The sequence below is a fragment of the Phoca vitulina genome, unplaced genomic scaffold (genome assembly GCF_004348235.1).
Source record: "Phoca vitulina isolate PV1807 unplaced genomic scaffold, GSC_HSeal_1.0 scaffold118, whole genome shotgun sequence".
Taxonomy (NCBI): Eukaryota; Metazoa; Chordata; class Mammalia; order Carnivora; family Phocidae; genus Phoca; species Phoca vitulina.
Genome location: NW_022589821.1, coordinates 659,834 through 684,605, shown reverse-complemented (window position 1 = coordinate 684,605; position 24,772 = coordinate 659,834). Strand labels below are relative to the sequence as shown.

Sequence of the window (24,772 nt, the reverse complement as noted above, 5' to 3'; positions counted from 1 at the left end):
CTGCCTGTGTTCCTGCTCTCGCTATCTCTCTCTCTCTCTGTCAAATAAATAAATAAAATCTTAAAAAAAAAAAAAAAAATCATGTGCAGCTTAACAGGATACATGTGTATGAATATACCCTAATACATAATTAAAATATTTTTTAAAAGATTTATTTATTTATTTATTTGAGCGGGGAAGGGCAGAGGGAGAGAGAGAATCTCAAGCTGACTCCCTACTGAGCACAGAGCCCGACATGGGGCTCAATCTCACAACCCTGAGATCATGATCTGAGCCAAATCGCTGAACTGACTGAGCCATCCAGGCGCTCCACCACAGTGATATTTTATTTTTTATTTTTATTTTTATTTTTTCTCGCCCCACCTCCCCCACAGTGATATTCTAAAGTATAAATCACACTAGTCATCCTTCTGAAACTTTTTTTTTTGAGGAGAGAGAGAGCGAGCAGGGGGGAGAAGCAGTGTGAGAGGGAGAAGCAGACTTCCTGCCGAGCAGGGAGCCCGAAGCAGGGCTCGATCCCAGGACCCTGAGATTATGACCCGGGCCGAAGGCAGATGCCTAACCGACTGAGCCACCCAGGTGCCCCTTATTTATTTATTTATTTTTCCTTCTGGTTAAAAATCCTAATCACTGTTTAGCTTTGTGTTCCAAAGTTTTCTGGCTGGCTTTATATCTGACATGTCAGTAGATTTCTTTTCCTGGGATGTGTATTCTATATGCATATCCCCAAATATGGAAATAGTCACCCTGGCCTCGTTAGGGTTACCTCTCGATATGTTTTCACCACTCCTGGGATGTCATGAAAAACTGTTGCTATTCCTGGACTCCTGGCCACTCCCACTCCAGTGCTAGTGTCTGTTTGTAGAATGTTGTCAGCAGAAATCATCCATATCCCAGGTTCACCTAGGAAAAGACAAGAGAAACCACTTGGTCACAACCTCTGATCTAAATGGACGGTCACTCTAACCTTATTCAGACTCTGTATCAGTAGACCATTCAAGCATACAGATATCTCTTCCTACGAGGAACATCCAGCTTTGAAGATAGCTTTATTTTCTGAATATCAGGCTCCCCTTTATATACCATCATACCCACAAAATAAAACAAGGATTACTGACCTTCAGAATCACAGAAGGAGCTACTTAGTTGGAGAATATAACTGTTCTTAGGAAAAAGGAAAAACTCTTTTTACACACAGCGATAACTCTCTTTCAGCTACTAATGGATATCAGCAGAAGACTGTGAGAAGGTGACAGCTGGTAGGAGAGAAGGTTTGTTTGCTTTGGCTTAAGTCTCAAGGTGGCAGAGGAATGCTACCTTGAATTTAGGTTAGAGTACTGATCCTGGCATTTGGTCCTTTTCCTTCCTCATTCAAAGTGGTATAGATTTAGGATGTCCAAGTGTTCCAGAATGGAAGACAGAAGTACAGTCCTGACAAAATCTAGCAGAAGAGTCAAGTAACAGTGTTCTTTCACTGACAAGAGATTAACAATCATAAGATTGTAACTCTGTCAACCCTAAAGCAGGTCTAGCTCAATGGCCCTGGGTTACATGTTAGTGGTGGTTGCTTGCAAATCAGTCGTTACAGGATTTGGGGATCTGACCTGAGCTGAGTGGACTCCCTCTGAATCAAGCCCGAAATATATAGAATCTGGCCCCACATCACATCACTGTACCCAGACACATGGATCCAGTTCCCAGAAGAGGTCACAGAGCCACTTACCACCCCCATCCAATCCTACTTGGATGGATTATTTGGATGCATCCACCCAGGCAGGGTACACTGCTTTGGAATATGCTTTCTGTAAACCCAGAGAATTAATACTCATTTCTTAACCAAAGACTGATGTTCTTGCACTCAGTAGTACTTCCTAGGGCAGAAATGCTTTGCTGATCAAGAGTATAGTTTAGCCCAGTACAAGGCCAAACCTTATTACAGGGATGATATATTTAAGAGTTAGGCCTTCAGATGTCCCTCACAAAACAGTGTACTCACAATTGGTTCCTAGAACTAAAGCCTTACTGCATTTTCCTTCATTCTTTACTGTTGTTCAGTTTATCAATTACCCTCCTTCAGAAGCTGGGAATGGGGGAGAAGACAAGGTACCCGCACCACCTACATAATACAGTGAGCTATGCGATCAGGAGATGAGTGATCAATATTCCTAGAGAGGCCCTCAAGATTTTTTTCTTTTTTAAGATTTTATTTTTGGAGGCACCTGGGTGGCTCAGTTGGTTAAGCATCCAATTCTTGATTTTGGCTCAGGTCATGATCTCAGGGTCCTGGGATCAAGCCCCACCCTCAGGCTCTGGACTCAGCGGGGTGTCTGCAATTTGATTCTCTCGCTCCCTCTCCCTCTGCCCCTCCCCCCACTACACTTTCTTAAATAATCTTTAAAAAAAATTTTTTTTTAGAGTCGGTTTTCCTTCTCCTCTTGAAACTTTTGTTTTTTAAAGATTTTATTTATTTATTTCAGAGAGAGAGAGAGAGAGAGAGCACGAGAAGGGGGAGGGTCAGAGGGAGAAGCAGACTCCCTGGTGAGCAGGGAGCCCGATGTGGGACCCTGGTATCATGACCTGAGCCAAAGGCAGTAGCTTAACCTACTGAGCCACCCAGGTGCCCAAATATTTTATTTTTTTAAATAATCTCTACACCCAACATGGGGCTTGAACCTACAACCCCGAGATCAAGAATCCCATGCTCTGACTGAGTAGGCCAGGTGACCCTAGGCCTTCAGATTTTAAATCGTTTCGAAAAAATTATCTAAGGGATGAGTTGCTTTCTCATCCTGTCAGCTGTGAGGTTAAGAAAGGGAAGGTATCCAAACCATTGTGGTTGAGGAGGTGAGTCCTGAAGCAGATGACATCTCCAACAAAGGTGAGCTGGGTGTCTGGCTCAATGGCATGCTCCACAGCAACAGGGACGTAATCTGCCACACCTGGGTGCCTCCGGTCCCAGATTCCCAAAAGCGTAACTCCTGTGTTCACTGCCTGGGCCACATAAGTATAGTTCCTATTCCCTGGCCCAATAAGTAGCAGGTCATCTCTGAAAGGAGATAAGAAAGTAGCAGGTCATCTCTGAAAGTTCACTGTTAGGACACAGTTCTGGGAGCAGAGCTGATCACAGCATTTTCTATTCAACAGCTCAAAGGTTCAGAAGGAATTCTATGGTGGAGGGCAAGCAACAAGTGGCCAAGGGTCAGGTCTATTACCTTTATATACAGAGTACCCAGTAAGCCCCCCCCACTTTTTTTAATTAAAAATTTGTTTTCCAGTACAGCTTTTTTTTTTTTTTTTTTTTTTAAGTAGGCTCCACACCCAGCGTGGCTTGAACTCACAACCCTGAGATCAAGACCTGAGCTGAGATCAAGAGTTGGATGCTTAACTGACTAAGCCATCCAGGCACCCCAGTACAGCTTTTTGATAATAATACTCCTACCAGCTCCCTATGGGGGCTTTCTGTGAACTAGGGCTTGACAGATTGAAGACACCCTGAAATTCTTCTTCATTAAACAACTAGCACCATTCTGGTGTTTCCCATCCTAATAAAAAAAGGAAAGATCAGATTCCGAGTAGAGAACATTGAGAGGCATTTACTGGATAACCCTAGGCTATCTGCACAATTTCTACCACAATATAGACATCATTCCTTTGATTCCACACCTGTTCAGAGCCAGATGAAGCTGGGTGTTGTGTGTGTGGAATTTCTCTCCAATGCTGTTATAAAACTGGACAACGAAGGTGAGAGACATGCCCACAGGAAAGGCTGGCAGAGTCCTCCCGTGGGCTGCATACAGCTTGGGTTGGCTGCTCATCCGCACGTATGTCACTGGCGCCACCTGCGGGCGGGAGAAGGGCCATTGGAGAGGAGCTGCCATAGATTCTGGAGTCCTGACCTGAGATGACTTAAATCAGAGCTGAGTAAGAAATACGACAGTACAGGAAATGGCTCCTGAATTATTAAAGCTAAGAGAATATGGAGAGAAGTTGGAGCTTTCTTTTTAAGATTTTATTTATTTACTTGAGAGAGCGTGCGCGTAGATGAACAGAGGAGGGGCAGAGGGAGAGGGAGAAGCAGGCTCCCCGCTGAGCAGGGAGCCCGATGCAGGACTCAATCCCAAGACCCTGGGACCATGACCTGAGCCGAAGGCAGACACTCAACTGACTGAACCACCCAGGTGCCCCATGGAGAGAGAGAATCTCAAGCAGACTCCATGCCCAGTGTGGAGCTGGACACAGGGCTCGATCTCACAACCGTGAGATCATGACCTGAGCTGAAACCAAGAGTTGGATGCTTAACTGAATGTGCCACCCAGGCGCCCCATGTTAGACTAAATTTTTTAATTCTAATAACAAAGCCTCATTTTGATAGCAATAGTTCTACCCTCTCCCACACCCTTTTGCCAACACTGCTCAGAAGTGTACCAATTTAAGGCTAATCCCTCTTATAACAAGGCCTCTAAAGGCCACTTTTGATGGCTTATACCCATGTCAAGATTGTCCTCTTATCTTACAGTTCGTTCTGACCTCCAGGGAAGTTCCTAGTTCTTAAACCAGGAAATCTGCCTCTTCAGGCCATGGTATTCCTTTTATTTTTTTGAGTAAGTTCCTGAACTCACCTGAACTCCAGTTATGGTTGTTTGGTTGACTCCGAAAGGTTCTACAGAAGTGACTTCCAACACAGCAGTACCTGCAATGGAACCAGCTTTCAGGAGCCCTTCGCCATCCTCCTCGATGACAGATGAATTAGGGAAACACTTGAGAACACGGGAACTCACAAAGGCGGCCCCTTCCCTAGGGAACAAATGGAACAAGTGGCATCTCTTGGGGGCTCTGACCAGAAAGAAAGGATATTGCCAGGATTACTGTTAGAGACTGTACTCAGGAAACCACTTGCCATTCTCCATGTTGTGTGCTTATTTGTTCCTCAAGTAAAAGTCTGCCTTTGGATTATGCCTATCTCTTTAAAAATCACACCCCATCACATATTTATCATTAAAAAATCATTCAGCTTGGGGCGCCTGGGTGGCTCAGTTGGTTAAGGGTCTGCATTTGGCTCAGGTCATGATCCCAGGGTCCTGGGATCGAGCCCCACATCGGGCTCCCTGCTCAGCCAGGAGTCTGCTTCTCCCTCTGCCTCTGCCCCTCCACCCTCACTCGTGCTCTTTCTGCTTTCTCTGCTCTGTCTCTCAAATAAATAAATAAAATCTTAAAAAAAATAAACATAAACAAAATATTCAGCTAAAAGGATTGAAAACAGATATTCAAACAAATAGTTGTGTGTGAATATTCATAGCAGCATTATTCACAACAGCCAAAAGGTGAAAACAACCCAAATGTCCAACAAAAGATGAATGGATAAACTAAATATGTTATATCCATACTGTGGAGTAGTAGTCATTAAAAGGAACAAAATAGGGGCGCCTGGGCGGCTCAGTCGTTAAACGTCTGCCTTCAGCTCAGGTCGTGATCCTGGGGTCCTGGGATCGAGCCCCGCATCGGGCTCCCTGCTCGGCGGGAAGCCTGCTTCTCCCTCTCCCACTCCCCCTACTTGTGTTCCCTCTCTCGCTGTGTCTCTCTCTGTCAAATAAATAAATAAGATCTTTAAAAAAAAAAAAAAAAAGGAACAAAATAGGGGCACCTGGGTGGCTCAGGTCATGATCTCAGGGTCTGGGATCGAGCCCCGCGTCAGACTCCACGCTTAGCGGGGAGTCTGCTTCTCCCTCTCCCTCTGCCCCTCCCCCTACTCATGCTTGCTCTCTCGCTCTCTCTCAAATAAATAGGTAAAATCTTAAAAAAAATAAAAGGAATGAAATATTAATACATGCTATAATGGGAATGAACCTAGAAAACATGTGAACTGAAAGAAGCCAACACAAAAGGTCACATGTTGTACGATTCCATGTAATAAATGAAATACACAGAAGACTTAAATTCACAGAGAGAGATGATCAGTGGTTGCCAGAGGCTGAGAGGAGGGAAGAACAGGGAGTGACTGCTGATGGGTACGGTCTCCTTTGATGGTGATGAAGATGGAACTAGACAGAGGTGACGGTTGCACAATACTGTGATGCACTAAATTGTCCGCTTTAAAATGGTTAATTTGGGGGCACCTGGGTGGCTCACTTAAGCCTTCGGCTCAGGTCATGATCCCAGGGTCCTGGGATCGAGGCCCGCATCGGGCTCCCTGCTCAGTGGGAAGCCTGCTTCTCCCTCTCCCACTCCCCGTTTGTGCTCTCTCTCTCTCGCTGTCTCTCTCTGTCAAATAAAAAAATAAAATCTTTAAAAAAATTTTTTTAAATGGTTAATTTTATGTAACATGAATTTCACTTCAGCTAAAAAAACTTATTTGTGGGTTAAAAAAATCACCTAGAAGGCAAGAGTTCTTTCCATGTTCCTAAGGGTAAGGTTGGAACCTGGCCTGCCCTTCCCCACTCTCCTCACCTGTTGGTGTGGAGTCTGAGCTGGGAATTCATGGGCATCAGAATTTGCTCAGGCTGGCACTCTGGAAAGAACAGTTGGAGTTTCTCAAACACCTAAAGTGAGAAAATAATGTCTTCCTCATTTCTGGAAAAGACAAAACGATGACCTTTGCTCGCGTATCAACTACAAATCAACGTCCACCTCACTTCAGCTTAGCCTGAGGGTCCATGACACTCTTTTCCAAATGAGCCAGACACTTAAAATGCACCTTGGTATTCTACAGAATACAAATCTAATATTAGCCCTGCTTCTGACAAAGCTACACTGACCAACCACATCCTCTGTATCACTTAGATATTAGGTATAAAATAATTTTGAAATTTCTAATTTTAGCTCTGGTAACCTGAAAAGAGATTTGAGAACAAAAACTTATAATAATAAATTAGCTAGTCCTAGTAAAAAGCTCCTTCCTCTACCCCTCACTGAATCAGAGAAACAAAACCAAAATAAAGGAAAAAGATAGAAAAAGAAAAAAAAATTAGTCCTAAATTCAGAGGTAGAGAAACTTATTTGCCCCCCACAAATGATCATTTTTCTTTTGAACACTAAAAACAACAGGGCCAGTTAGCTTTCAGCCTCAGAACACCTGTAGAAACCAACCATTCATGCTCTTACACCTTACTGGAAGTTAGGGTTAGATCCCCTCAGTGGATGGTATCATAATATCTATGGTAGGCAGAGCAGCTCAGAAACGAACCCCTCTTTAGTTATTATGGTTTCATATCCTGTGTTTATTGTGTGGGGAGTTGAGGGGAGTGCATGTTCTTACAGTTTCTAGTATCAATACTTATATAGATGCAATTAGCAAGAATGACAAAGATCTAGAAACTATGAGCCTATCCTAGGGCTCCCTCTAGCAATTTCTCTACCTCTATCCAGACAAAGCTCCTCGTGGATGATAAAAGAATATAACCTTCTTCTCCTTGATACGTAAAAACAAGATTTAGGTTTGGGACCTTACCAGGATCTGAACTTCATCAGACAGTTCCAACAAATTCCCCTCAAGCTGCCCAGAGGAACTGTTCATACAGCGGACAGTGACTCTGATACTGGTGCGACCAGCTGCTTTTGTGTGGACAACCATGGCAAAGTTATTCTCTACTGGGAGCTGTAGGAAAACCTGGAAGACAGTTAGGAATGGATTAAGAAATATTCATTAATAATCACTGTGCCCTTCCCTCTGTGTTGTTACGATAAAGAAAATGTATGCTAGATAGATCTGTATAAAAGAACTAGAGTACCAGGGATTATTTTCATAGTTATTTCTTTTCATATTCCCAGCAACACAGTCACCCCTCAAGTAAACTCTGTGTATAGCACTCAACTAATTCTGGCAAGCCTCTCTGACAGTCTCATGTTATCTTGAAGTCAATCCATTCACAGGAGAATGAAAATGAAGAAAGGGGTTTCTAAAATGGCTTCAGAGAGTAGAACTTGAATTGGGAGAAGTGAGACAATCTACCCCTAGAGTTCAGAGTGGTAGCAAGGAAGGAAGAGGACAAGGAAGGAGAGCTATTTCAGGACTATGCTCACCCTAGTGGACCATCTCCCTACTGCTTCCCCACCACTCTGGCCCAGACTGGATAAGGCCATCGGGAAGGCAGGGCCAACGTTAAGACACATGTTGGAGTAGACACCTGCCTACCTTTGGGGCACTCATTTCATGCCCTTTCTCCTGCCTTTTTGCTGTCCAGAGCCTTCAAGACCTTTCTTCCAGCTCTCTTGACTCCAGAGTCCCAAGTTCCAAAATCACCTTTCCCTCCTCCCCTACAGAAAAATTCCCATTTCCTTTATGCAGATCTCAGTCAGTTGTCTGGAAGGAAGTCTTATGCTAAAGAACAAGTGGTTTAATAATATGTTTGATCCAAGTGAATCTCTTGAGTGTTGACACCACATGCAGGAGACCTCCATGTGGGGCCGGCTCAGCTCACCCTGCAGGGTCTGAGGCAGGAAGAGAAACTCTGTGTATGGCTCTCGATCACTTTTCCTAGAGACAAGAGTTGGGCTTTAGATAAAATTGGAGGAAGGGAGAAATAGAACAGATGCTAAAGGCCTATGCCATCCCCTCATTTCATACAATCTCTGTTTGCTAGTCAAGAAAGAGAGCTGAATTCCTGTGCAGAACTCTGCCAAACTAAGTACCGTTCCATCTCTCCTCAATTCTGAGTATAAGCAGGCTCAGGGAAGTCCACGACAGATAGAAGACCCAAACACCAGAGTTTCCCTAGACTACAGATCTAGGATATTTTTAGAAGGATTACAAATAGATTTTGTAACTTTTTTCAGACTTCTCTTTTCTTTTTAGCTGGCTCCAGAAATACCTAATTAATTCTAGCTCCTGTAACCTCTCTGTTCTCTCCCAAGATCTACCTCTAACTCTTTATTCTTGTGGGCACTGAGTAGTGACCTACTGGGTAACTTGGCTGCAGGTTCCTTCTTCCTAAGGATCTAGGCGGCTGCCACTGTCCCCAGACCACCCTGGGTGGGTTCTCTCAAACTGACCATCCGGTAACAATACTGTAAACGAGGTAAAGTTAGCTGTAGCGTCCCCTGCCTCCCTCCCTCCTCTCTCTAATTCTTCTTCAGGTTTCTGAGCAAGGCTTAATGCTGTGTGCATTACGACATCAGAACTATTTTCACTCATCACAGAGCGTAAGCTCACCTCAGAGCTACCGCAGGTTCAGCGCCAGACCACCACAGTAAAGCAAATGTTGCAATAAAGCGAGTCAAATGAATTTCCTGGTTTTCCAGTGCACATAAAATTTACGTTTACACTATACTATTAGTCTATTAGGTGTGCAATAAATAGCATTATGTCTAAAACAATGTACCTATCTTAATTAAAAATACTTTATTGCTAAAAAATGCTAACCGTCATCTGAGCTTTCAGTGAATCATACTCACTGATCGATCACAGGTCACCATAACAAATAAAATAATAGTGGAAAAGTTTGAAATATTGTGAGAATTACCAAACTGTGACACAGAGAACAGAGTGAGCAAATGCTGTCAGAAAAACAGCACCAACAGCCTTGTGGTTGCCACAAAGCTTCCATTTGTAAAAACATGCAATATCTGTGAAGCACAATGAAGCAAAGCCCAGTACAGTGAAGCGTGCCAATGTATATAGTTTGTATTCATAACGTGTTACTACTACTTATGGAACATAGTCAAATGCTCACAAATCAATATTAAGGGAAACACTGTTTTTGAGAGCTCCTTCCAGCAAAGTATATTAAAAATTACATAGCATTATCTGAGTCCTCAAATTGAATTCTTCATATGATTTGTAGGTTTCCAGAGTACACAGAACAAGGGGAGGAGATTAGTAACACTGTGTAGTTTAGAAAGTAAAGTCAGTCTCAAACTTGATGAAATAAGGTAAATTACTATTAATGTCCCTGAGATGACATAATAAACAGACACATTCCTACCTCTGAATGCCTGGGTACTAGATCCAATACATCCCTTTTGCTCATGGACCAGTGGAATGTGAGCCCAGGGTTGGCATTGCTGAAGGAGAAAGGGGTCTGGGTACTGGTCACTCCCATGACGTAAACTGGCATCTGAAAAGAAGAAGGAGTGCTGGGCTGGATATCCTGCCCAGCTGGCATTACCAGAGTACACCGAGGCAGAGCCACCGTACTGACCTCAGTTGCTGCGATGAGTCGAGTAGCAGCTGCAAGGATCCTAACAGCCCTTAGCTGAACCACTTCAATGTGCACTTCATCCTGCTCAACAGGTAGAAGCAAGCTTAGGCTAAGAGGGAGTGTCTGTGCAGTGGACAGAGGATGCTTACGATAACTAGTTTGTTGTTGTTTGGGGCATTCAACAACAAAAAATATGCCATAGATGTGTTTGTTTTTGTTCCCTGAACAATTCCTTAAGGATAGGGACTATGTCTTGTAACAATGCCAAATACTCTGTGGGGTTTTTCCCTAAAGATTACATATTTCCCATGCTTGGTTAAGAGAATGCCAGGTAAGGGACTCAAAGGGTTTTTCTGAGCTGCTGACACCCTCCTCCTCACCACCCCACATGCCCCAATATGGTTCCCAGATGGAAAAGTGGAAGCAGAGCAGAGCAAAGAACCAATACCTGAGAAAACACAATGACTTTGCCAGTATCTTCATTTACTGTCTGGATGGTGCCATGGACCACAGCCGTGCCAACTACCTTCCCTGTAACCTGCCCCCTCCTATTCACAACAGCCACAGTCTGGTTACTGATAGAGAAGTGAATGATAGATTGGGGCTGGGGGCCACCTTCAGACATGACCTGGAATTTAAACATGCCAGTAAATGAAGGAACATGGGGAGAAATCACATCTCTTTTCCCAACATTTCATCCAAGCAATTTGACCTCTTAGCCTCCCCCACTTCCCAACAGACATATCCCACATCAACTCAAATGCAGAAGAAACGCAAGTGCCACATATGATCTATGGGGTTCCCGGAGGTAGGTTATACCCTGTTCATGAGGGGACAGGAAAGGACTAATTTTCTTCTTTATCAGATCCTGCTGTACTTGGCTGGGAGTAGACAAGAGGAGGCCAATAGGAAGAAGGGGGTGCGTGTGTGTTGGGGTGGGACAGAGCAGAGTGAGGAGGAAGGGTAAATCGTATTTCCTGACTTTGAGATCACCTGCATCATGTTAGTTGGAATCAGTGTCATTTTCTCTGGAACAAGTCTGAATGGAGGAAACACCTTGAAGGAGAAGACCAAACAGAAAACAGGGACGGACTAGAACCAATTTCATAACAAATGATCATGCAGCTTATTCTAAGGAAAAAATCCTACACACAGACATGGATTTTACTTTATTTATAAATATAAATTTATTTATAATAGCAAAAACTTATAAATGAGAATGCTTAAAACTTATACGTCCACTCATTGGAATAAAAGTGGTCATTAAAGTTATATTTATAATTATCTTTCTTTTTTACTTTTTTTCAAACATATATAAAAGTAGAGAGAGCAGTATAATGAACTCTGGTACCTATTACCCAGCTTCAACAACTGCCAACACAGGGCCAACAATGAACTTTTAATGACATAAAAAATACTATTGATATAGAATTAGGATGAAAAAAGCAGTATGATTCATCTATGTTAAAATAAGCATGGGGAAGAAATGAAGGATTATTAATAACGAACGGTTGCCTCTAAGTAGTGGAATTATAGGTGATTTTCATTCTGCATCTTTATTATTTCTTTTGCTTTCCAAATTTTCTACAAGAAGTGTATTACTTTTATACAGAAAAACAAAAACCTAAAACAAATTACGTATTGTTTCAAGAGTTAGACAACTATCATTTTACTTAGTCAAATAATTTTTAACTTATGCAAAATAAACAGAAAAAGATGAATAAAGCTAAATAAGATGAAGTATTAATTTTGGATGAGATAATTTCCTTACCTCAATCTGGCGAGGAGCCGATGTGAATTTCCTCCCCATCTTGTCCCTGGCAATAGCCACAAGTGTGGTTTGCCCAACAGAGACAGCTCGAAGGATATAATTTTCAGAGTATTCATCCTGTTCCTCCATTAGCCTGCAAAGACATAGGTGTTTTTAGGTAAGAAAGATTTGATTTTGGGGCACCTGGGTGGCTCAGTCAGTTGAGCGTCCAACTCTTGGTTTTGGCTTGGGTCCTGGTCTTGGAGCCATGGGATGGAGCCCCTTGCCAGGCTCTGCACGGAGTCTCCTAGTCCCTTTCCCTCCCCCTAAAGTCCCTCCCAAAATAAATACATAAAATCATTAAAAAAAAAAAAAAGATTTGATTTTAAGAGTAGCCAGTTATGCTTCTTTCTAAGATGCATAACATTTTCTGTTCATTTTAACTCTAGTTAAAGGGAATTGCCAGAAAATAAATTTCCACAGTCAAGACAAAGTTCATGGCAATGGCAGGAAGCTCCTGAAGGCAAAATACTTGTTCTAAGGCCCCAGAGGAATAAGGGCAACATAAACATAAGACTGGCAAAACTGCAAATACTAAAGCACCTTGGAATTTCTGTATTCTTTTGCAGAGGGAATACCAGCACCTCTGCTTCTAGATAGATTTTTGAAGGTCCTCCATCCTGAAGCACCCTAGAGGATACTATCCAAGGAGAAGTTTCATAAAATGGAAATACTCACAAGACACGTGAGTTTGTCCCTAAACAACCGTTCTGAGGACGTGGAAGGGGTAGGGGTACTTTGTAGAGAGCCGAATATGGCGGGAGAGTACGGGCCCAAAGAAGAAAATCTGAAGTAACACAGGGACAGCTGACTCTTGATGTTCGGCCTGGGGAGAAGGAAGTGTTGAGGTGGTACTCACGTCAGGGTGACGATGGCAGAAGCCAACTGCAGTTTAAGCTCCATGTTTCTGAAGTATTTATTTCGGAATGGGCGTTTGGAAGAGCCAAGAACCCTCACAGTTACTAACACGGTTTTACCTATTTCAACCTAGTAGTTAAAAAAGAAAAGTAATTTTAGTAGAAGTGTCTCATTCACCAAGTACAGTCTAACTAACTCTTTGAGGGTGACAAACTGTGCTGAATGCTCCTGGTCAGCCTTTTATCGAAAAACCTAATCTACCAGTGCTAGTTTATCTGCTCTTCAATACTCTATTCATCTTATAATGTTGGAATGTTGTTCTTTAAGGACAGGTATTTCCATTAACATCACTGAAGGTCCTGCGGCTGCAAGCACAGGAGCCACACAGACTATATAAAGTGAGGCTACAGGGCAAGCATGAGGCCTGCTTCTCTGATGCGAAACTGCAAACGTCTCTCACCTTATCAATCAGATCAAGTTCCAGCTCTTGTATGTCTGACACCCTGAGGTAGGCCACTGCTGGACCCAGGAAAGCCAAGCACAGATCGTAGACCTCCAAGGTGAGCAATCCAGGGTGTACTGGAACTAACTAGAAGGGAGACGACGGCAGCTGGATAAGGAAGCACACATGCTCCAAACATAATCAAAGCAACTATTTTCATTCAAAGCACAAAATACAACAACTTACTTCCTTTCTGATGGGAACTGAGAGGTCACATTACATGTTTCAGGCACAGCACAATATGCACCCTTAACAAATATTAACTGATAAAGAGCAAGGTTTAAGTTGACTGAATTCAAGCAGAATCCAACATACATATCCAGCTTCTTAATTATGAACAAGGAAGGGATTTCATGAAGAAAGTCCAGTCCATTTATGCTGAAATCACCAGTGGGGGAGGAAGCATGAGAACAACCTGGTTTTCTGTCACATGCTACAGATCCTGCCCCGAGTAGTAGGTACTTTCACACCCTGTACACAGTGCTGCAATCTCCCCCCTCTTAAACAGTATGACCTTTGAGCTCTTAGAAGGAAAGAAAATATACATATATGTTAATAGAAGGTATTATTTTTATTACTAAAAGTCAACTAAAAGCAAATCCCTTGGCATACTGATTACAAAGATAGCTTAATATATTGAGTTGTCATATCCTGGCTAAAAACACCATATACTCAAGTTATGAAGTCAACAGTACAACTAATTATCCACACTGGGGCACCTGGGTGGCTCAGTCGTTAAGCATCTGCCTTTGGCTCAGGTCATGGTCCCAGGGTCCTGGGATCGAGCCCCGCATCGGGCTCCCTGCTCAGCTGGAAGCCTGCCTCTCCCTCTCTCACTCCCCCACCTTGTGTTCCCTCTCTCTGTCTCTCTCTGTCAAATAAATAAAAATCTTAAAAAAAAAAAATTATCCACACAGTTCTGTGCTTTGAAATTTATAGAAATGAACCTTCTTTTCATGGAAATCTTACAATTAGATGTCTTCTACACTGTCTCAGTTCAATCAGAAACAAAAATTGCCCAGCGAGTTGAAGGGAAAAAAAAAAAAAGCTTGTTTTGGGTTGGAGAATCTATGAAGGTTAAAAAATGAGGCAGATGTTACTTTTATAACAAGTCTGAGACATACAATGGAATTTTTCTAATCATTCTCGTAAGGATGAACTTTGACCTGAGACTATCAACTTGGGACTATCTCTAAACCTCACCTGGATAGAGCTTTCTGCTTCCATGTAAGTGACGGTGACAATGTCCTGCTCACTGCTATTGACCAGAAAATAACCAGATCCTTCCACAAGGCTAAATATCTCCTATGGAAAGATCAGACACAGAATGCTCCATTCTCTTTGGTTTTGAAATAATTCAGAGAAAACAACTCCTACCTACTTAAGGAAGAGTATGGGATTAAAAGATTAAGGTCAATGGACCAAAGACAAACTATGATTATTACAGCATTACTACAAAGGATATTGCACCTAATTATTACACATATGTTACATATGCTTCTCAGTGATTTTCAACACATAAGTGAGCTTTTTTTATTGCCATACTATTAATCTCAATAACCTCATACCCGTCCCCTCCAGTCGGACCCCATTTAACTAGACCCCTCCAACTTTCACCTTCACATCGGGGTGGTTATAGATGGTGGCATTCTCGGGCAGTACAGTTACATCGTCCACCAGAAGCAGCTCCACAGCTGCAGATCTGGGCAAGTTGGAAAGTTTCTAGAAATGGAGAAAAACCACAAAGATAAGTATAAACTTTTAACTCCTCAGCTGAGAGAAGATTCCAGTGTTCTTTCACATGCCAAAGATAACAGAATCAGAGAGGTGCACAGTTCTCAGATTTACATTAGTTATAAGGGATTTTTGGTTTTTTTAAAGTTATAAATGAAGAGCCTTAAATTTCAGTGATTTCTATTTCTTACCTCTGGACTTTTCTTCTCTGAGTAGCCCACAAAATTGACTCCAATGAGTACAGTCCCTTTTAACTGATGTACTTTAAGGACCTGATGACCTGGAGACGTGAGAAACGATAAATGGAGAATACAAAAGTGTCTCCAGAAAACTAAATTCTGCCCTAATTTTTTCCAAATGGTGTTCTATTGCAGGAAGAAAAAAATACTTTGTAGGGAAATACACAAGAAACAGAAAACTGAGTTTTTGTGTTAATTGCTATTATATTCCTAGGTGACTCTGGGCAACAGCTTTATTTCTCAGTTTCTTTATTAAATGAGGGATTGGGCCAGGCAAAATCTAAAATTCTTTCCAGTTCTAATGGTGGGGGTATGGGGAAATTTTTGTTTGATTTAAAAATTGGAGTGAGGGGGTACCTGGGTGGCTCAGTCAGTTAAGCATCTGCCTTCAGCTCAGGTCATAATCCCAGGGTCCTGGGATCGAGCCCCACATTGGGCTCCTTGCTCAACAAGGAGTCTGCTTCTCCCTCTTCCTCTGTCCCTGCCCCCTGCTTGTACTCGCTCGCGTGCTCTTTCTCTCTCTCAAATAAACAAAATCTTTTTAAAAAACATTTTATTTGTTTGTCAGAGAGAGCACAAGCAGGGGGAGCGGCAGGCAGAGGGAGAGGGAGAAGCAGGCTCCCCGCTGAGCAGGGAGCCCGATGTGGGACTCAAACGCAGGACCCTGGGATCATGACCTGAGCCAAAGGCAGACGCTTAACCAACTGAGCCACCAGGCGCCCCAATAAATAAAATCTTAAAAAAAAAAAAATTGGAGTGAGAAATAAAGATACGGCCCTTCAGGGCCTTTCACTGTTCTAAACTGTCCTATAAATGTGAACGTCACATCTTGTCCACTTTATTTACTTATTTTTTTAGGATTTTATTTATTTGAGAGAGAGAGAGAGCACAAGCAGGGGAGAGGGAGAAGCAGGCTCTCTGCCGAGCAGGGAGCCCGACGCGGGGCTTAATCCCAGGACCCCAGGATTATGACCTGAGCTGAAGGTAGACGCTTAACTGACTGAGCCACCCAGGCGCCCCTCATCTCATCCACTGTAAATGTATTCCACATCAGAGCAATTCAAACTCCTTCAACTAGTGTTTGAAACTTTCTATAATCTGACCCTGTTTTACCTATTCTTTTTTTTTTCTTTTTAAAACTTTAACATAAATCTGCCACTTAATTCTTGTTTTATCCTCAACACAGTAGAATGACCATGCCTGAATCTGTGACACACTCAGGATGCTCCATCCATCCATCCATAAACAAAGATTTACTGAGGGGCTACTATATGCCAGGTCCCATGCCAGGTAAAGAGGGTGCAGAGATGAAGAGGAAAACCCAATCCTTGCCTTCCAGGAAGCCCGCAGCTTCAGTGTGGTGACTGAGGTAAGCACCACACTGCACGCTGAGTGCTCCTAGAGCAGCAGGTACAGGGCACAGGAAAGGAGCACCTTCCTTGGACTGGTAGCGTAGGGTTACAGGAAACTCACAGATGGCGAGAGGAGAACTTCAGCCCAGTGACAATGCAAGAAAAGAAAACATAAACACATGAAAGGAAAGAGGTAAGAGAAGCCTTGTCATGGCTAAGGATATAAAGTTGCTGAGTGGGGGTGCCCTGCTGGCTTGGCCAGAAGAGCATGCACCTCTTGATCTTGCGGTCATTTTCAAGCCCCACACTGGGTGTAGAGATTACTTAAAACAATAAAACCTTAAAAAATTTTTCTTAATAAATAAAGTTGTGGAGTGTGAGAAAAATGTAGGGTATACATGGGTAATAATAGCAGGTGAAGGGGCGCCTGGGTGGCTCAGTCGTTAAGCGACTGCCTTCGGCTCAGGTCATGATCCTGGAGTCCCGGGATGGAGTCCCACATCAGGATCCCTGCTCAGCGGGGAGTCTGCTTCTCCCTCTGACCCTCCTCCCTCTCATGCTCTCTCTCTCTCATTCTCTCTCTCGCAAGTAAATAAAATCTTAAAAAAATAAAAAAAATTAAAAAATAAAATCTTTAAAAAAAAAAAAGAAAAAGAGGTCCAGATTTGTCCTTTAAAAAGGTAATCTAGACAGTAGTGTGGAGGACAGATTAGAGGGCAGCACAGACAGAGGGAGGTCAGCCAGGAGGCTACTGTGGTAACATGGGACAGATATGGTGAGGACACAGTGATGGAGTTAGAGGAAGGGATGAAATCAGAAAACAGAAGAAGCACTGATGGTATCTGGTGGTTGATTGTTACAGCAAGTAAGGAGCATCTCTTTCCTTGCTACCATTTTTTTTTTTAAGATTTTTAAGTAATCTCTACACATATTGTGGGGTTCGAACCCACAACCCTGAGATCAAGAGTCGCACGCTCCACTGTCTGAGCCAGCCAGGTGCCCCTCCTTGCTGCCAGTTTTTACACGAAGTGTACCATATTGTTGGTATTACAGTATTATAGTATTACATACACAAGTGTATTATGCTGCCAGGTTCTCCAGCTAAGCTCTTAGACTTGTCCTGGGGGTGAGCTCCCTGTGGGTGTGGAGAAGGCTGAATCTTATTTCTCCTCTAAGTGCTCATGCCAGAAACTTAAAAGTTACCCTCTGTACCTCTTTCTTCTTCACCTCTGGGATGGCTCTGTGGCAGGCTTCCATGTTACTGGCCTGCAGTGAACCATGCCTGCTGGTACCCATGCCCCTGAGCAGTGCTTGTCCACCCTGAGTCGGTTTTGGCAGGTGACTGCTTTGGTGCATCGGCAAATGTGATACAGGCAGAGGACTGAAGACTGATGACACATGCTGCTGTCTCACAACTCCTGCCGGTGCCTCTGGTCCCCTGTAAGATCCGTTCACCTGACTCTGCTCACTCTGTTTCCCTTTCTGCCGCCCCTTCAGGTCTCAGCGTAAATGTTACTTTCTTGGGCAGCTTTCTCTGTTCTAAACTAGCTCAGGTTCTCTGCTATAACTCTTTTTTTTTTTAAGGTTTTATTTATGTATTTGACACAGAGAGAGGCATCGAGAGAGGGAACACAAGCAGGGCGGGTGGGAGAGGGAGAAGCAGGCTCCCCGCTGAGCAGGGAGCCCGATGCGGGGCTCGATTCCAGGACCCTGGGACCATGACCTGAGCCGAAGGCAGATGCTTAACGACTGAGCCACCCAGGTGCCCCTCTCTGCTATAACTCTTAAAGCACCCTATACGTGTCCTTTAAAACACCTAACACAATCATAATATTTAAAGTCTATGAGGGGGGCACCTAGGTGGATCAGTCATCTGACTCTTGGCTTTGGCTCAGGTCTTGAACTCAGGGTCATGAGACTGAGCCCTGCACTGGGCTCCACACTCAGCAGGGAATCTGCTTGAGATTCTCTCTCTTCATCTCCCTCTGCCCCTCCCCTCCTCTAAAATAAATAAATGAAATCTTTAGCAAGTATTTATATAAAGTCTATGAGGGCAGAGGCCATGACTATCTCATGTACCATTCCATATTCAGGTGCCTAGCACACGGTCTTATATGTAGCAGTCACTCAATAAATATGTTCTTGTGAGAAATGCTGGATCCTAGACCCTGGCTTTGCAACCAAGAAATCTATATTTACATTTGCTAAAACATACAATGATCAAAGATGCAAAGAGAGATATGACAAAATCTGAAATAAACTGTCACCCAAGGGAAATACTTAGTGCAGAAACACTTAGCAGACATGTAAAAGGATTTGTAAGTCACCATAATACCATGTAGCCGAGTCTGCCCACTGCCGTCATCCTTTGCTACCATCTCCACTGAATTATAATTTTCGAAATGAGCTAGTGTTTCATTTGAGGATTTCCATTCCAGCATTAGTGAACTGAAATTATCAAACTTTCTCCTGTGTTGATCAAACACTGCCAGTTCCAGAACTGTGTCCCTCAGGCTTGATACAGGAATCTGCATTAAAAAAAAAAAAAAAAAAAAAATAGAGGGGCGCCTGGGCGGCTCAGTCAGTTAAGCATCTGCCTTCAGCTCAGGTCACGATCTCGGAGTCCTGGGATTGAGCCCTGCGTCGGGCTCCCTGCTCAGCAGGGAGTCTGTTTCTCCCTCTCCCACTCCCCCTGCTTGTGCATGCTCTGTCAAATAAATAAATAAATAAAATTTTGGGGCGCCTGGGTGGCTAAGTCGTTAAGCATCTGCCTTCAGCTCAGGTCACGATCTCGGAGTCCTGGGATTGAGCCCCGCATCGGGCTCCCTGCTCAGCGGGGAGTCTGCTTCTCCCTCTCCCACTCCCCCTGCTTGTGTTCCCTCTCTCGATGCCTCTCTCTGTGTCAAATAAATAAATAAAATCTTAAAAAAAAAAAAAAAAAGAAACAATAGTTTAGGAGGCAGTGAGATACCCTTGAAGCTAGGGCTCATGTTTATCCCATTCTTTTTTCTTTGACAATTTTCTTTTCTTTTCTTTTTTTGTTTTAAAGATTTATTTTTTTATTGGGGGGGAGGGGCAGAGGTAGAGGGAGAGAGAGAATCTCAAGCAGACTCCCTGCTGAGCACAGAGCCCAACATGGTGCTCAATCTCATGACCTTGAGATCATGACCTGAGCTGTACCAAGAGTCGGACACTCAACCAACTGAGCCACCCAGGAGCCCCTCTTTGATAATTTTCAAATCTACAGTTGAAAGAATAGTATGAGTATACACAACTCATCTGGATTCACCATTTGCTTTATCTTTCTCTCCCTCTACTTTCCCCCCTCCATTTGATGTGTGTCTTTTTTTTTTTTTTTTGCTAAATGATGTAGGCATCATGGCACTTTACCCATAAATATTTTAGCATGCATTCCTATGAATGAGAACATTCTAAGTAACAAGAACAGTATCATCACACATAAGAATATTAATTCAATATCATCTAATATGCAGTCAATTTTCCCCAAATGTCCCTCAAAATATCCTTTATACTTGTTTTTTATTTTTGACCTAGATTTGATCTCTCTCTCTCTCTATATATATATATATATATGTATATACACACAGATGTTCTTGGACAGGATGACTAGGATGACTCAACAGCATAAAAATTTCAGTTGTTCTGAATTTATATATAAATTTAATATAATCTCCTCAAAAATACCTGGAATTGAGGAAACTGATATCCAACAATTAGCTGATCACAAAGCTAACCAAGCAGAGACTCTAGTGGCCACAGAGGACAGAGAATACAGACGTCACAGAACTAGTTCAGGAAAGGTAACTGAACAGCTACCACCACCACAACAAAAAACAGTAACCACCACAAAACTTAGTTAGTGAGGGGAATAATAGGATTTCAGAATTGCCAGATTATGCTATTTATTTATTTATTTTAAAGATCTTATTTTTTTATTTGAGAGAGAGAATGAGAGAGAGAGAGCATGAGAAGGGGGAGGGTCAGAGGGAGAAGCAGACTCCCCGCTGAGCAGGGAGGCTGATGCGGGACTCGATCCCGGGACTCCAGGATCATGACCTGAGCCGAAGGCAGTCGCTTAACCAACTGAGACACCCAGGCGCCCCTAGATTATGCTATTTAAAATGTCAAGTTTTGGGGTGCCTGGATGGCTCAGTCCATTAAGCGTCTGCCCTCAGCTCAGGTCATCATCCCAGGGTCCTGGTATTGAGCCCCGCATCAGGATCCCTGCTCCACGGGGAGACTGCTTCTCCCTTTCCCTCTGTCTGCCGCTCTCCCTGATTGTGAGCATGCACGTACTCTCTATCAAATAAATAAAATCTGAAAAAAAAAAAAAAAGTCAAGTTTTCAACAAAACATTATTAGAAATGCAAAGAAACAGGAAAGTAGGGGCGCGTGGGTGGCTCAGTCATTTAAACATCTGCCTTCTGCTCGGGTCATGATGCCAGGGTCCTGGGATTGAGCCCGATGTCGGGCTTCCTGCTCAGTAGGGAACCTCTTTCTCCCTCTCCCTCTGCCCCTCCCCCTGCTTGTGCTCTCTCAAATAAATAAATAAAATATTTTTTAAAAAAAGAAACAATAAACTATTACCTATGCACAGGAAAAAAAAGCAGTTAATAGAAACTGTCCCAGGGCGCTTGGGTAGCTCAGTCAGTTAAGCAGCTGCCTTCAGCTCAGGTCATGATCTCAGGGTCCTGGGATTGAGCCCCGCATCAGGCTTCCTGCTCAGCAGGGAGGCTGCTTCTCCCTCTCCCTCGGTACTCGCTCTCTCTTGCTCTCTCAATAAATAAAATCTTAAAAAAAAAAAAAGGGAAACACTCCCTGCAGATGCTCAGACACTGGACTTACTAGACAAAGACTTTTAATCAACTATTTTGTTCAAAGAAATCCATGTTTAAATAACTAAAGGAAAGCATGAAAATAATGTCTTAGCATATAAAGAATATTAATAAAGAACCAAAAATAAATTTTGAAGTTGGAAAGTATAATAATTGAAATGGAAAATTCACTAGAGAAACTAAACAGGAGATCTGAAGAGGCAGAAGAAAGAATCAGAGAACTTGAAAATAGGTCAGCTGAGATTATCTAGTCTGATGAACAGAAAGAAAAAAGAATGAAGAAAAATGAGTAGCATCAGAGACCCATATGACACCACTGAGTGTATCAATATATGCAAAATGAGAGTCCTACAAGGAAAAGAGAGAAAAAAAAGAGGAAGAAAGGATATTTGAAGAAATAATCGCTGGAAACTTCCCAAATTGATGAAAAACATTAAACATCCAAGAAACACAAAGAACTCCAGGTAGGATAAATTCAAAGAGATGTGCATCTAGATACATCATAATCAAAGTCAAAGAGAAAGAGAGTCATAAAAGCAGAAAGAGAGAAGGACATGAGATTAACACCTAATTTTTTATCAGAAACCATGGAAGACGTGATGAAAGAAAAAGACTGCCAACGAAGAATTCTATATTGAGCACAATAATCCTTCAAAAATGAAGGAGAGGGCACCTGGGTGGCTCAGTCAGTTGAGCGTCTGCCTTCAGCTCAGGTCATGATCTCAGGTCCTGGGATCGAGCCCTGCATCAGGCTCTCTGCTCAGTGGGGAGTCTGCTTATCCCTCTCCCTCTCCCTCTGTGCTCTCTCTCTCTCTCCCAAATAAATCAATAAAATCTTTTAAAAAAAGGAAGGAGAAATTAAGACATTCCTAGATCTAACACAACCAGAGAGGATTTGTTGCTAGTAAACCTGCCCTACAAGAAAGAAAAGGGGGTCTTTCAGGCTGAAATAAAAGGTCACTAGACAGTAACCGGAATCTGCATGAATGAATAAAGTGCCTGGTAAAGATAACTACATAGGTAAATATGCAAGACAGCATAAATGTACTTTTGTTTGTAATTCTTTTCTTCTCCTGTCTGATTTTAAAGACAAATGGATAAAGCACTAATTATAAATCTGTTTGATGGGCATGCATGTATAAAGATTATGATAATAACAGCACAAAGGAAGGGGAAGAAATGGAGTTTAATAGGAACAAAGGTTTTGTACACTACTGAAATTAAGTTCCTATTATTCCAAACTAGATTGTTAAATGTTAAGATGTTAATTGTATTCCCTAGAGTAATAACTAATAACTCAAAGTACAATAGTAAGGATGAGAGAATTAAAATGTTACACTAGAAATATTTAACATAAAAGGAAGTGAAGGAAAAGAGGAACAAAAAAGGCGTATGATAAATAGCAAAATGACAGGTGTAAATCCAACCTAATCAGTAATTACATTAAATGTAAATCCATGATCCAACTTTATGCTGTGACAAGACACACACTTTAGATTCAAAGACCAAAGAGTCAAAATACAAAGATGAAAAAAAAAAAAAAAGATATGCCTTACAAACAGTAACCAGAGGAGAGCTAGAGTGGTTATACTAGGATCAGAAAAAAATAGACTCTAACACAAAAATGGTCACTAGATACAAAGAAGGACATTTTGAATGATAAAAGGATGTTGTATAATAAATTGTCCGGCCTTTGTCCTCAGTTTCTGAGAATTAACCCCTAAACCCTTGGAATTTCCAGAATAATAAGAATGTATCCATTATTCATGGTGGGCTTGCTTCATAGATCGCACCTGAGTTTATACTGAGATGATTCAGGATGGGCATTGGTCAGGCCAGATAAACGAACCATGTGACTAGAGGGATGGGGCTGAGCCAGGTGATATCAACCCAACTTTCAGGGAGAGAAGGGGAGCTGGAGTGAGTTCAACCACGTGGTCAATGATTTATTCAATCACATTTATGTAATAAAGCCCCATACAAATTCTTTTTTTTTTAATATATATATATTTTTTTAAAGATTTTATTTATTTGACAGAGACAACACAAGCAGGGGGAGCAGGAGAGGGAGAAGCAGGCTTCCCGTGGAGCAGGGAGCCCGATGCGGGGCTCGATCCCAGGACCCTGGGACCATGACCTGAGCCGAAGGCAGACGCTTAACGACTGAGCCACCCAGGCGCCCTGCCCCATACAAATTCTGGACACCAAAGCTCAGTGGAGCTTCCTGGTTGGTGAACACATCAATGTCTTCCACCTGATGTGTCACACACAAACCTGATTCCATGGGTAGAGGGCATAGAAGCTCCAGATTTGGGGCCCTCTCAGACCTCTCCCTATGTGTCTCTTCATCTCACTGGTCCCAATTTGTATCCTTTATAATAAATCTGCACTGTGAATCATCTAACAAATTACTGAACCTGAAGTGATTGTAGGAATCCTCAAATTTATAGCCAGTGGTTAGAAATGTGGGTGGCCTGTGGATCCCGGAACCTGTGGCTGGCATCTGAAGTGAAGGCAGTTTTTTTGGGAACTGTACCCTTAACATTGTGGAGTTCGAGCAAACTCCAGGTAGTGTCAAACTGCACTGTGGTGTTGCAAAAGGTCAATGTATCAAAAAAGATGTAACAATTATAAATGCATATGTACCTAATAACTGAGCCCCAAAATACATGAAGCAAAACTGACAGAATTTAAGGGAGAAAGAGACAATTCAACAATAACAGAGACTTCAATACCACTTTTAATAATGGATAGAACAACTACAGAGAAGATCAGTAAGGAAACAGAAGACTTGAAAAACACCATAAACCAAATAGACCTAACAGACAACTATAGAACACCTCACCCAATACCAGAATATACTCTTCTCAGGTGCACATGAAATATCCTCCAAGATAGGCCCTATGTACAGCCACAAAACAAGCCTGAATACATTTTATAAACAAATATATCTATATAAGGTCCATATATTTATATATAAATTCAAAAGGATTTAAATCATAAAGTATGTTTTCTAATCACAATGGAATTAGAAATTAACAACAGAGGAAATTTGGGATATTCACAAATGTGTGGAAATTAAACAACACACTCCTAAATAAGCAACTGGTCAAAGAAGAAATCAAAGGTAAATTAGAAAACATGTTGAGACAAATGAAAATAAAACTCAACATATCAAAACTTAGGGGATTCAGCACAAGCAATGCTTAGTGGAAAACATATAACTGGAAATATGTATATTAAAAAAGAACAATCAGGGCGCCTGGGTGGCTCAGTCATTAAGCATCT

General features: G+C 42.3%; 1 protein-coding gene across 1 annotated transcript in view; it reads right to left on the bottom strand.

Moving 5' to 3' along the window:
- NUP210L (nucleoporin 210 like) overlaps window positions 1–24,772 on the bottom strand; it is an 81,288-nt gene that overhangs the window by 13,912 nt on the left and 42,604 nt on the right. The window contains exons 17-33 of the mRNA XM_032398676.1: window positions 18,964–19,156; window positions 15,229–15,317; window positions 14,921–15,025; window positions 14,507–14,608; window positions 13,262–13,390; window positions 12,803–12,930; window positions 11,905–12,037; window positions 11,127–11,189; window positions 10,582–10,761; window positions 10,134–10,214; window positions 9,918–10,049; window positions 7,445–7,603; window positions 6,445–6,536; window positions 4,620–4,794; window positions 3,664–3,839; window positions 2,829–3,046; window positions 767–903 (exon numbers count right to left, since the gene is read on the bottom strand). Coding sequence (XP_032254567.1) covers window positions 767–903; window positions 2,829–3,046; window positions 3,664–3,839; window positions 4,620–4,794; window positions 6,445–6,536; window positions 7,445–7,603; window positions 9,918–10,049; window positions 10,134–10,214; window positions 10,582–10,761; window positions 11,127–11,189; window positions 11,905–12,037; window positions 12,803–12,930; window positions 13,262–13,390; window positions 14,507–14,608; window positions 14,921–15,025; window positions 15,229–15,317; window positions 18,964–19,156 — 2,292 coding nt within the window. The remainder of the gene's footprint in view (window positions 1–766; window positions 904–2,828; window positions 3,047–3,663; window positions 3,840–4,619; window positions 4,795–6,444; window positions 6,537–7,444; window positions 7,604–9,917; window positions 10,050–10,133; window positions 10,215–10,581; window positions 10,762–11,126; window positions 11,190–11,904; window positions 12,038–12,802; window positions 12,931–13,261; window positions 13,391–14,506; window positions 14,609–14,920; window positions 15,026–15,228; window positions 15,318–18,963; window positions 19,157–24,772) is intronic.